Consider the following 14,190-nt stretch of genomic DNA (forward strand, 5'->3'; position numbering starts at 1 on the left):
GCTGTGCGCGTGTCACGAGTGGGAACTGCGCCAGGATCAGGTGGATCAACTCTTCCGACGATGGGGCAAACCCCAAATCGACCTGTTCGCAACAGCGACGAACTCGAAGTGCCAGAGGTTCGCCAGCAGGTTTCCCCAGCCGAGAAGCATGGGCGATGCGTTCTCGTTCCCCTGGGACGGCCTATACCTGTATGCGTTCCCGCCGTTGCTGCTTCGACTCATCAACCAGCTCAAGAGGTCCCGGTGCAGGATGATCCTCGTCGCACCGGCGTGGCTGAGGCAGATCTGGTTCCCGGACCTTCCGGACTTGTCAACGTCCCCTCCCATCAAGCTGTCGGCGGACGCAGATCTTCTCTCCAGAGAAGGAGGCGCCATCTTCCACCACGACCCGGCGTTGCTGAACTTGCAGGCTTGGCTCCTGCAGCGCTAGAGTTTGGAGGGTACGATATACCGGCCGACTGCAGAGGTTCTTGCAAAGGCCAGGGCGTCCTCGAGTCTCAAATGCTACGGTCACAAGTGGAAGAGGTTCTCTATCTGGTGCCGAGCACAGAAGATCAACCCCCTACCGATTACGGCCCCTCAAGTGCTGCCGTACCTGCTATCGCTGGCAAAGGCTGGGCTAGCCCATGCCTCCATTAAGATTCATCTGGCGGCGATCTCCAGATATACCAGAACCACAGGACGGCCGTCCCTGTGGTCCCATCGACTGGTAAAAGAGTTTATGAAAGGACTGTTCCGGTCGTACCCGGCGGTGAAGGCCCCGGCCCCGGCGTGGGAACTTAACGTGGTGCTGACCAGGCTCATGGGACCCCCATTCGAGCCGATGCACTCCGCACTGATGAAGTTTGTGTCGTGGAAGACTGCATTCCTGGTGGCCATTACCTCCGCACGACGAGTGGGAGAGATCCAGACCCTATCCTGCAAAGCACCGTACTTGTCTTTCCATGCCTCGAGGGTGCACCACTCCTTTATGCCCAAGGTGCCGTCGGACTTCCATCTTAACGAGGCCCTGGTGTTACCTGTTTTCTTCCCGTCTCCTTTGTCACCGGCCGAGAGGACTTTGCACTCGCTGGATGTGGCTAGAGCGCTGAAGTTCTACGTGGACCGCACGAAGAGTTTTCGGAGGACATCACAGCTATTCGTGAACTTTGGACCTGTGAATCAAGGGAAGGCTCTCTCGAAGTCTTCTATTTCCAGATGGCTCTCCGGCTGCATCATGCACTGCCACCGGTTGGCTAACCGACCGCTGCCAGGCCGTCCGAGAGCCCATTCGACCAGAGCGATCGCTGCTACTACGGCGTTCCTATCTGGTGTGCCCCTGCTGGACATCTGCAGGGCTGCTACGTGGAGGTCGACGCACACCTTCACGAGATTCTACTGCGTCGATCGGGATTCCAGGGAGGAGTCCAGGGTTGGCCAAGCAGTGCTGCGCAACCTGTTCGCTTAAGGTGAGCCTGATGAGGAGGTAAGAGATGCTTAATGTTGAGTTGTTGTATTGCTTAATGTTGAGCCTTTGCCACCTCTCGTGGTTGTGCATGTGTGCACTGCTATGTATTCTTATATTCATGAGCATGTGAATCCATGCCAGACCCCATGCTGGAGAAGGAACAAGTTACTTACCTGTAACTGTTGTTCTCCAGCATGGGTCTGGCATGGATTCACATGCGAACCCTCCCGCCTACCCCTCTGCGGACTTCACGGGCTACCAAATCTGAAGATGGCTGCCAGAGGCGGGGCTTAGGGAGATGGCAGTCATTGGCTGTGGTCAGTATGACGCAGAGATCAGTGATTGGTTACTACTACGAAAGACAGATCAGAAACAAAACTGATACTGATTTTTCTTTACCGAGGATTCCCAGCCTGACGACGGGGAATATTCATGAGCATGTGAATCCATGCTGGAGAACAACAGTTACAGGTAAGTAACTTGTTCCTTTCCGGCCGCCAAGTCTGATCTGGCAGGCGGTCAGGCACCTGCGAGCAGACATCGACGGATGCACCTGCACCATTCATGAATGGTGCCGGTGCATCCGGCCTCCCCATTCCCATTGAGTCCAATCGGACTCAATTGGGAATGGGGAGTAATAATTACTGGCACCCGGCAATGGGGATGTACCGGGACCACCGGGGTCGTAATGCCCCGGTAAGTCCCCATTGCCGGGTGCCGGTAAATTCATGACTCCGGTATTTACGGCATGGCTACCACCAGGGTCATAATGACCCCCAATGTCGTCTCCTTCTGGGGTTACCCTCCTTTAGACTTGTTCACCACAAGTCTAAAGGCACAATGCCCAGACTTCGCAACCAGGTTTCCCCAACCCACATCCAAGGGAAAACGCCCTGTGGATGAGCTGGTCAAGGAAATTTGTTTGCTTTTCCACCATCACTGCTACTGTGCAGGATAGTGCAAAAGATGCACCAGGAACAAACAACTCTAATACATGTTTCTCCTATGTGGGTAAGAAAACCTTAGTTTCCACATATGCTCAAACTGGCGGTGTGTGAACCAATCAAACCCCCGTGCCCCTACAACATGCTATCCGAGCACGGTGGGACAATATTCCACCCACATCCCCAATCTATGAACTTGGAAGCTTAGCTCCTGAAGTCATAGAGTTTGGACATTTAAAATTGCCTCAAATGTGTATGAAAATCCTCAAGGAACGCAGACCTTGCACCAGTCACTGCTACTTCAACAAATGGAAAAGATTTGTAGTGTGATGCCAATCAAATTATATAAACCCTATTGAATGTACTCCCACACACGTTCTTCACTACATGCTCCATCTACTAGACTCTGGCCTAGTATTTAACTCCATCAAGGTTCACCTAGCGGGTCTGTCCGAGTACACCACTTCACAAAACAAGGTGTCTTAGTGGAAAGTCCCTGTTAAGGCTTTCATGGAGGGATTAAAGAGACTGTACCCCCCCTTTTTCAACCTACCCCCAGTTTGAGATATCAATGTGGTGCTCTCAAAGCTCATAGGTCCTCCCTTTGAGCCTATGCACAAGTCCAGCCTCAAACACCTAACTTACAAGACAGCTTTCCTAGTAGCCATCACCTCCATAAGAAGGGTTAGTGAGCTACAAGCTTTGTCAGTGCAAAACCCTTTCTTTCTTATCCACAAAGACAAGTTGGTTCTAAGAACACACCCTAGGTTTTCACCTAAATTCATTTCCAAGTTCCATGTTAACCAATCCATTGATCGACCTGATTTCTTTCAGAATCCTTCAAGCTCATCTGAGAAGAACCTCCATACGCTGGATCTAAGAAGGGCGGTGTTATCCTATGTAGATAAAACAAAACCACTAAGAAAAACAGATCAACTGTTTGTCTCCATAGCACTGAGCAGGGAAGGTGATCACATTTAAAAAAAATCATCTCCTGATGGATAGTGAAATGCATACAACTCTACTATTCCCTATCAAACAAAACTCTGCCTTTTACACCAAGAGTTTACTCTACCAAAGGTATACGAGCTCCTTTGGCTTTTATTGCAAACGTCCCTCTAGACACCATTTGCAAAGCAGCTACATGGAGTTCCATACATATCTTTACTCAGCACTACTGTGTTGACACACATTCTAAAGCAGAGTCAGTGTTAGGGAGAATTCTCTGTTTGGGCTGAATTTCCCTACCTAGTGAGTCCCCCAGCAGCTTTGCTGGATTTCTGGGGTTTCTTTTTTTCTCCTGCCAAGAGTGAGACTCTTTTACCCTCACTCTTGGACCTGTTGAAGTGTGTTTTCTTGGTTAAACCTTGTGTTGAATGGGCTATGGGGTCTTTTACTCCATAGGGCCTCATGTGTTTTTGTGATGTGGGTTACACAGCACCCTCTGTGCCGTGACCCAGGGGTGTCCTAGGGACTCCCCAACATAGACTCCATACCCTGGGACTGACTACTGTCTCCCAGGGCATGTAAAGTCACCAAAGACTTTACTAGTCTTAAATCCTGAACAGAACCAGTACAAACCATCATATTGTGGACGTACTGGCTGGGGCAATTCGATTGCCCCAGGGTCTGTTAGTCGAGGGGGCACGTCTCCGTCCCCCCTGATCGAGTTTTGGCTGGTGGCAGTGGAAACTACGTTTTATATTCGACCGCGAATATTTCCCTATGGGATTTCCCATTGTTTTAGGCTAACACATTTAATTATTTATTTACGGTAGCCTTAAACATACCGCCGGTTTATATATTTATTATTATAACTCCGGTTGGGACTTTTTGCCAAAACTTGATTCTAAAATGGCGTTGGCGTTCGCCTCTGTAACTCTGACCCAAAGTGGAGCCCTTTGTTCCACTTTTGGCGGGCTTCTCCACAGAAGCCCTCCAAAGTGGTGCCACTCTGTCTGGGGTACTTAGGAGGGGTGGAGGGGGATTTAGGCACCCTGGACTGAGTTACCTTGGTAACTCAAGTCGCACTCCGTCCTGATTGGCCCAAGTGGTGAGCCGGCCGGCTCACCACTTAGCATGTTTGAGTGACAGCTAGGCTGGGTGAATGGGGGTTTGCTGCATAAAAGCAGGGCTTTGGGGACTGGAACTTTAGAAGTCGCCACAGGACCAAGAATCCGACGAGGGAAGAGCTGAGCCGACCTGCTTCGACGACACCACCCGGTGGAGCCCTGCTGAACCGTCTCACCACTTTTCCCGACGACCGAGGAGAACTCTTAACGGAGTGGCTCCTTCCCTTGACTGGTGGGGACAACCAGTTTTCACCTTCTTTTCGCTTCTTGAGGTATCTCGTGGCCGCCTTGCTCGTGCCAAGCACCCCGGCAACCGGAATACCACACTTTTACCCCTATCTGCGAAAGTCGGTACAACCCTTTAACCGGAGGACTCCGCGGCTGGTTTCTTCCCGGGCAGTGCAACGACCTTCTTCTGCTCTTCAGCGAGAACTTCTTCTCCCCTGACCGACGTCGAGCCTTGCTGCCACTGCCTGGAACAACTGCCACCGCTGGAGGATCCTTTCCGCTTAAGGTACCGTGTTCCGCCTGGCTTCCCTTGCCACCGACTGTACGGGGTAGATTTAGCCCCCGGCTTTCGAACCTGGGAGTGCCTGGGACACCCTGGCTAAACTTTCTAAGCCACTCTAAACTCTTTATAACTCTTTGCAAGACTCTGAATCCCTACTAACAGTGTGATCTTGGGCACATTTTCGCTCCGGCTACTCTAAGAGTGGGCCCTGCCTAGTGACTTTTGCTCCCCTGTGACTTTGTGCTTCTTTGAGCCTATTGCAAGTGTTCTGGACCTTAGAGTGGTGTGTTTAACCCATTTCTGTTTCTTTTTATCCCTTTCTTGAACCTACTAGAGTGTCATCTAACGTTAAGCACTCACCTCTGTTTTAATTATGTGGTGTTAACTTAGAGTTGTCTAGATAGGAGTAGGGGTTGGAACTGCTTTCATTATAACTGTGTTTGAAGTGTTTTTACTATATTTTGCTAGAGTGATTTCAATTTATGTGTGTTTAATAAATAAATAACTATATACTTTTGAAACCAAGCTCTGGTCAGTGTTTGCTTGTGCTATTGTATTTGAGTACCTATTGTGTATACTTTACATACTGCCTAACTCTTCTTGAGGGGAGTCTGACTGCTCAGCCACAGCTACCAGGTAAATCTGGGTGGTGCGGACTGCTACCAAGTGGGTTTACTGCTATACCTGTAGTCTTAAATCTTTTGCAGTGTTCCCCAAGGGAACTGCACAGGTTTCTGCCTAACACTGGTGTACAGCGGTGGGATTTGTATTGAGTATACATTTTATTGTGCTTTGAATACCTTAGGGCAACTAACCACAAAGCTTAGCACTATAAAAGTAAACCTCTAACATGTCAGTTATAGAAAGCTATAGTCAAGAGTCCCTTGCAGCCAAAACTGCTGATTGTTTAAGAGTGCTCTGTAAACATAAGGATCTCCTGACTAAGGGCAAGAAAATGGAGCTGATTGAAAGATTGTTAGCTAACCAAAGTCTGGGTGATGGTTCAGAGGAACCTATCACTCCAGCAACTGTAGATGACAGTACTGAAGTTAACATGGAGCAAAATGTTGATGATTCTGAGGAAGAGTCAGAAGAGGAGGGTGAGGCTGTTGTGACTGTCCCCCCTAGGCCTCTGCCTGCTCTACCTGCTGTACCTACTGGACCTTTACCAGGTCCCACATTTAGTCCTCAGTACTTTGAACTAGAGAAAATGAAACTAGAATTGGAGTATAAAAAACTTAATGCTCAAACTGACAAAGAACTAAGGCTAAGGGAAATGGAGCTCAAGTATGACTTAGAAATGAAGAAATTATCTGTTGAGAATGTTTCTCTCTCTGGCTCCTCTAGAAGTTCCAGTCCTAAAAGACCCCGGATGCCTAAAGAATTGATTGGTATGTATGAGCCTAAGTTGGATGTGTTGGATTGGTTGTCTCTGTTTGAATATAATCATGGGCTCCAGAACATCACAGGAAATGACTTACTCACCTGGTTGTTCTCTAGGCTCCCCCCTGTTGCAACTGATGTGGTGATGGAGATGGGGGAGGAGGATAGGAAGGACAATGAATGTGTGAAACTAGCTTTGATAGCTAGGTTTGGGAAGACCCCTTCCCAGTATCTTAAGAGGTTTAGGAGCCTCAAAAAGCATGATGGTACCCCTTGGGCTACCTGGGTGAGTGAATGTTTGAAATACTTAGAGGGATGGATTAAGGGTTACAAGGTGAACACTTATGAAGGTATGAAGAATTTGTTTATGTTGGAGACTATTTATGATGCCTGCTCTCCTGAGCTCAGACAACACTTGGCTGATTCCAGGGAATTAGATTCCCGGAAACTAGCTAAGGCTGCTGACTTGTGGGTTGCCAACAGGGCCACTCACAAGGATTCTGGGGTCACTCAGAAGAAGGATGGGGAGAAACAGCCCACAAAGGACTCCAAAGAGAATTCTAATACTACAAATTCCAAAGAGGGCCCCAAACAAAACTATAAGGGTAAGCCACAAGGGAAACCAAATCAGGCTAGTGTACCTCCTGGTCCCAGACCAGAAGGAGGTCAGAACAAGCCTCCATTCCAGTGAGCCTTTGGCTCATGCTTTGTTTGTAAGGCTACTGACCATGTGAAAGGAGATCCCAGATGTAAGGGTAAACCTTCAGGGGTCCAGCTTGCCTCCTTAGCCTTCGCTCCAGAGGAGGAAGTACATATGGCAAGTGGAAACTTTCTATTACTAGCTGATGAACCCACTGGAGTCTCAGCTAGTGTTTCTTTAGTCTCTCTGGGGTTGTGGGAACAACAGAATTTAGATGTCTATAACTCTATCCCAGATAATACTAAAGAGTATTATCAGGACAGTGTCCAGGTGAATGGTCAGGAGACTCCTGCCATTAGGGACACTGGAGCCAGCATAACTGTGGTGGATGAATCATTTTTCAAGGCAGAGGATGTTGCTAAGGCACCCAAATGCCTCACCAAGTTAGCTGGTGGGCCTGTGCAGATGTGTCCCCAGTTACCAGTTCTCATCCAATGTAATGATATGGCTGTAAAAATACCTGTCAGTGTACAATGTGAAGTGCCAGGTAGGGTTCTGTTGGGTAATGACCTCAAAGCTCTTGGAGTTGTGTCACATACCCCCAGACCCCCTAGCAAAAGGTTACAGGAGCTCACAAAACCTGCAAGAGAGAAAACCCTGAGAGGGTTATCTCAGGAGATGATGACAGAAATCACTCCTCTCCCACTGGAGCAACTTACTGCAGTATCAACCAGATCAGGAGAAAAGGGGCAACCCAAGACTCCTAGGAAAAAGCCAGCAGCAAGCACTCCAGTGCTTCCAACAAGGTCTTCCCCTAGGTTGTCCAAAGTTACACCTGTAACTCCACCTCCAGCTGAGGCTGAGAGGGAGGTACAACCCTGTATGGTTGAGCTAGACTCTGAGGAAGAGCTAGAAGGAGGCCCCAACCTTATTGGAGACTTGGACCCTGAGGACCATCCTGAGCTGCAGTCTTTACTGGCAGAAGGTGGGCCTAGCAGGGCAGCTTTTCGTAAGGGGCAAAGAGAATGTCCAACTCTGGAAGGTCTCCGCCACCAGGCAGCTTCTCAAGCTGATGGGCAAGAGCCTGGGAAGTATAGGTTACACTGGGAAGATGGCCTCTTCTACAGTGAACCGACTGAGTCTGAACCTGGAGACTACAAACGCCTTGTAGTCCCACAAGAGAACAGACAACAGTTCTTACAACTAGCCCATGAGATACCTTTGGCTGGTCACTTGAGTTTCAAGAAGACCAAGGAAAGGCTCTCACTCTACTTTTATTGGCCAAAGATGGGGGCTGAAGTAGATAGATATTGTAAGAGCTGCCATACCTGCCAGACTTCTGGTAAGGTTGGTTCCAAGAATGTGGCACCTTTAGTGCCTCTCCCAGTTGTGGGAGTCCCATTTGAGAGGGTAGGGATCGACATTGTTGGTCCCCTTGATCCTCCAACCTCCTCAGGCCTCAGGTTTATACTTGTTGTAGTAGACCATGCTACTAGGTACCCTGAGGCAATTCCTATGAGGACTGTTACAGCTCCGGCTGTGGCTAAGGCCCTCCTTGGTATTTTCACCAGGGTTGGGTTTCCTAAGGAAGTAATCTCTGACAGGGGATCAAACTTTATGTCCCACTACATGAAAGCCATGTGGAAAACCTGTGGAGTTACTTACAAGTTCTCAACAGCATACCACCCTCAGACAAACGGGTTGGTTGAAAGATTTAACAGAACCATGAAGAGCATGATAGGTGCTTTAGAGGAACCCCTTAAGAAAATGTGGGACCTTCTACTGCCATGCCTTCTCTTTGCTTATAGAGAAGTCCCTCAGGAGGGAGTAGGCTATTCTCCCTTTGAGCTTCTCTATGGCCATCCAGTCAGAGGTCCATTGGCCCTGATTAAGGAGGGATTGGAAGGTGCTCCTCCCCTCAAGCCAGTCAGAGTGACTGACTATGTGATAGGTCTCCGGAGGAGAATGTCGCACATGATGGCAGAAGCAAGTGACAACTTGAAAGCTGGTCAAGCTCTGGTCAAACATTGGCATGACCAGAAGGCTAACATGGTTGAGTTTACTCAAGACCAGCTAGTTCTAGTTATGCTTCCAACAAGGCAGAGGGCCTTGCAAGACAAATGGATGGGACCCTTCAAGATTGTGGGAAAACTTGGAGAGGTCAACTATCTGGTGGATCTGGGCAGACCCAGGGAAGCTCCTAGAGTCTTCCACACCAACCGACTAAAAGCATACATCTCCAGGCCTGATGTACGAGCCTTGCTTCTAGCTTCAGCTGCAGAGGAAGAAGAGAGTGAATCTCTCCCTGATCTCCTCAGAGGTGTGCCTTTAGATGAAAAAGTTGAAGGAGTCAATCTCTCTTCAGACCTGACACCTGAGCAACAAGAGGAGTGCAAATCTATGTTAAATCAGTTTGCCTCCCTGTTCTCACTGTCACCAGGCTTCACCCCTTGGGGCCAGCATGAGATACTCACTGGTGACTGTCTGCCAGTCAAAAGCAGAGGGTACAGAATGTCAGAACATATCAGAACCCACATCAAAGGAGAGGTCAAGAAGATGCTTGATCTCGGGGTAATAGAGCCCTCTACCAGTCCATGGTCTAGCCCAGTTGTGTTAGTACCAAAGGCAGGATCCAAAGACTTGAGATTCTGTGTGGACTATAGAGCTCTAAATGCAGTCACCAAGACTGATGCCCACCCTTTGCCCAGGACAGATGAGTTGGTGGATAAACTTGGTGCAGCCAAGTACCTCAGCACATTTGACCTAACTTCAGGCTATTGGCAAATAGCCCTGACAGACCATGCCAAGGAGAAAACTGCATTTTCAACCCCAGTTGGCTTGTACCAGTTTAAGGTCATGCCTTTTGGACTAAAAAATGCACCTGCCACATTCCAAAGGATGGTGAACCAAGTTCTGGCTGGGATGGAAGATTTCTGCATGGCATACTTGGATGACATTGCAGTCTTCAGCCACTCCTGGGAAGAACATGTGACCCACCTAGGACATGTGTTGCAGGCTCTGGAACAGGCCCATTTGACAATCAAAGCCAGTAAGTGCCAGATTGGTCAAAGTAAAGTGGTCTACCTTGGACATGAGGTAGGAGGTGGAGAAATAAGGCCTTTGCCCAGCAAGATTTAAGCTGTGCAAAATTGGACAACACCAACTACTCAAACCCAAGTGAGAGCTTTTCTAGGCCTCACTGGATATTACAGGAATTTCATTGAGAACTATGGGACCATAGCTTCGCCACTGAATGTAATCTCCTCTCCCAAATTCCCTAAAAAGGTAAAATGGAATGAGGAGTGCAATCAGGCCTTTGAAAAACTGAAGAGAGCTCTTTGCCAAGCTCCAGTCTTGAGAGCTCCTGACTACCACCAACCTTTCATTGTACAAACTGATGCTTCCAATGTAGGTATAGGTGCAGTTCTAAGCCAACTGGATGAGAAGGGTAGGGAGCACCCCATTTGCTTCATCAGTAGAAAACTGAAGGATCCTGAGACAAGGTGGGCAACTATCGAAAGAGAATGCTTTGCTATTGTGTGGGCACTGAAGAAGTTTAGGCCATACTTGTATGGTTCTACTTTTGTTATTCAGACTGACCACCAACCCTTGAGATGGTTAATGCAAATGAAAGGGGAAAATCCAAAACTATTGAGATGGTCAATCTGCCTGCAAGGGTTTGATTTCACCATTGAGCACAGGTCAGGGTGTCACCATCAAAATGCTGATGGACTCTCTAGGATGTATATCATCGACTAGAGGTATGAGGTTCATCCAGGAGTGGATTAAATCCTCCTGTCCCTTAGTCTGGGGGGGGCGAGTGTTAGGGAGAATTCTCTGTTTGGGCTGAATTTCCCTACCTAGTGAGTCCCCCAGCAGCTTTGCTGGATTTCTGGGGTTTCTTTTTTTCTCAAGCCAAGAGTGAGACTCTTTTACCCTCACTCTTGGACCTGTTGAAGTGTGTTTTCTTGGTTAAACCTTGTGTTGAATGGGCTATGGGGTCTTTTACTCCATAGGGCCTCATGTGTTTTTGTGATGTGGGTTACACAGCACCCTCTGTGCCGTGACCCAGGGGTGTCCTAGGGACTCCCCAACATAGACTCCATACCCTGGGACTGACTACTGTCTCCCAGGGCATGTAAAGTCACCAAAGACTTTACTAGTCTTAAATCCTGAACAGAACCAGTACAAACCATCATATTGTGGACGTACTGGCTGGGGCAATTCGATTGCCCCAGGGTCTGTTAGTCGAGGGGGCACGTCTCCGTCCCCCCTGATCGAGTTTTGGCTGGTGGCAGTGGAAACTACGTTTTATATTCGACCGCGAATATTTCCCTATGGGATTTCCCATTGTTTTAGGCTAACACATTTAATTATTTATTTACGGTAGCCTTAAACATACCGCCGGTTTATATATTTATTATTATAACTCCGGTTGGGACTTTTTGCCAAAACTTGATTCTAAAATGGCGTTGGCGTTCGCCTCTGTAACTCTGACCCAAAGTGGAGCCCTTTGTTCCACTTTTGGCGGGCTTCTCCACAGAAGCCCTCCAAAGTGGTGCCACTCTGTCTGGGGTACTTAGGAGGGGTGGAGGGGGATTTAGGCACCCTGGACTGAGTTACCTTGGTAACTCAAGTCGCACTCCGTCCTGATTGGCCCAAGTGGTGAGCCGGCCGGCTCACCACTTAGCATGTTTGAGTGACAGCTAGGCTGGGTGAATGGGGGTTTGCTGCATAAAAGCAGGGCTTTGGGGACTGGAACTTTAGAAGTCGCCACAGGACCAAGAATCCGACGAGGGAAGAGCTGAGCCGACCTGCTTCGACGACACCACCCGGTGGAGCCCTGCTGAACCGTCTCACCACTTTTCCCGACGACCGAGGAGAACTCTTAACGGAGTGGCTCCTTCCCTTGACTGGTGGGGACAACCAGTTTTCACCTTCTTTTCGCTTCTCGAGGTATCTCGTGGCCGCCTTGCTCGTGCCAAGCACCCCGGCAACCGGAATACCACACTTTTACCCCTATCCGCGAAAGTCGGTACAACCCTTTAACCGGAGGACTCCGCGGCTGGTTTCTTCCCGGGCAGTGCAACGACCTTCTTCTTCTGCTCTTCAGCGAGAACTTCTTCTCCCCTGACCGACGTCGAGCCTTGCTGCCACTGCCTGGAACAACTGCCACCGCTGGAGGATCCTTTCCGCTTAAGGTACCGTGTTCCGCCTGGCTTCCCTTGCCACCGACTGTACGGGGTAGATTTAGCCCCCGGCTTTCGAACCTGGGAGTGCCTGGACACCCTGGCTAAACTTTCTAAGCCACTCTAAACTCTTTATAACTCTTTGCAAGACTCTGAATCCCTACTAACAGTGTGATCTTGGGCACATTTTCGCTCCGGCTACTCTAAGAGTGGGCCCTGCCTAGTGACTTTTGCTCCCCTGTGACTTTGTGCTTCTTTGAGCCTATTGCAAGTGTTCTGGACCTTAGAGTGGTGTGTTTAACCCATTTCTGTTTCTTTTTATCCCTTTCTTGAACCTACTAGAGTGTCATCTAACGTTAAGCACTCACCTCTGTTTTAATTATGTGGTGTTAACTTAGAGTTGTCTAGATAGGAGTAGGGGTTGGAACTGCTTTCATTATAACTGTGTTTGAAGTGTTTTTACTATATTTTGCTAGAGTGATTTCAACTTATGTGTGTTTAATAAATAAATAACTATATACTTTTGAAACCAAGCTCTGGTCAGTGTTTGCTTGTGCTATTGTATTTGAGTACCTATTGTGTATACTTTACATACTGCCTAACTCTTCTTGAGGGGAGTCTGACTGCTCAGCCACAGCTACCAGGTAAATCTGGGTGGTGCGGACTGCTACCAAGTGGGTTTACTGCTATACCTGTAGTCTTAAATCTTTTGCAGTGTTCCCCAAGGGAACTGCACAGGTTTCTGCCTAACAGTCACAGGTGGGACAAGTGGTGCTAAAACATCTATTTGCTACTGCACCTTCTCACAACCCACCTCCTTCTCCTGATACTGCTCGCTAGTCTGTGATCTAAGCAGATCCACACGCCTCAGAAGGGATACGTTACTCACCAATATCGAATTTCTGATGCTTCTATCTGCTTAGATTCACACCCGCCCACCCTTCCTCTACTTGGAGTAGAAGGTGCATAGATGTTTTCTGCCTTTATCGGCTCTTATCTGCTTTATTACATCTGTACTCATGCTACACTTCATGCTACCTCATGTCAGAAACAAAACAATCTGATGGACCTCAACGCGTGTAGGACCATATGTACAGGGGACTTCACACTATGGATAGTATTACTCACGCGCCCTGTTAACGACTATTTTTGAGTTTCGAAAACAAATAATGCTATACTCAGCGGCTACCACTAGATGTTGACCTATGCATAGCATGTGAATCTAAGCAGATACAAGCATCAGAAATAAGATTAAGGTGAGTAATGTGTTCCATACTGTTCCTTGAAGTGAGAGGCTTGGTACTCTGTGGCAAGAGGTGAGCTTCTTGGTACGCTGGGAAAGGAATTTAAGTTCAGTGGTAGCTATGCCATATGTTTGGAGGCTCTGCAAGGCGTGTCAGTAAGAGATGGGATGCACCAGGAGATGGGAGGCTGTGCCTTTTGTGCCCGAATTTGAAGCTTGCTTAAGCAATGATATGAGATGCAAGAGGTGTATGCTTTGCCATTTTTTGAAGGCAATGTACCCTGTGCCAAGAGGCTATGTATCCTGTGCCATATGATGGAGTTCAGTGTATTCTAGAGCTGTCAGACCAACCTATTTCTTTTTTCCATCCATAGAAGTGCAGAATGGAAAAACGTCAACCAATGGCATATCCAATGGACTCCATCTCCATAGCAATGGCTTCCGGTTGGCTGAGGGGCGGACCCATATCGGGTAAGGGTGCAACTGCTGTTTGTATTCTGTGCATAGCTCCAACCAACGGGAGGACCTTTTACTCCTAACCTCTCCCCATTCATACACAGTACGCTTACCCATTACCACCCATAGTCCCCTGCAACATTAATTATTGACTTTACCCCATCTCCCACATATATATTCTGAGAAATGGGGTTAAAATAAAAGTCTGCATTTTCAGCCGGCGCAGTAAACCCGGCGTAGTACTTGTATGATTCCATGAGGTCCAACCAGACCGAAACACATGTCTGGGGTTGCTGTTGGTAGTC

The 14,190-nt window shown here is 48.3% G+C and overlaps 1 protein-coding gene across 5 annotated transcripts in view; it reads left to right on the forward strand.

Annotated features, from left to right (window-relative positions):
• Positions 1-14,190, forward strand: part of WDTC1 (WD and tetratricopeptide repeats 1) — a 1,302,054-nt gene that overhangs the window by 805,084 nt on the left and 482,780 nt on the right. For all 5 annotated transcript variants that reach the window (XM_069622886.1, XM_069622890.1, XM_069622889.1 and 2 more), the window contains one exon: positions 13,804-13,900. In XM_069622886.1, coding sequence (XP_069478987.1) covers positions 13,804-13,900 — 97 coding nt within the window. The remainder of the gene's footprint in view (positions 1-13,803; positions 13,901-14,190) is intronic.

This window comes from Ambystoma mexicanum, chromosome 11, assembly GCF_040938575.1.
Source record: "Ambystoma mexicanum isolate Mex_15411 chromosome 11, UKY_AmexF1_1, whole genome shotgun sequence".
NCBI classification, from domain to species: Eukaryota; Metazoa; Chordata; class Amphibia; order Caudata; family Ambystomatidae; genus Ambystoma; species Ambystoma mexicanum.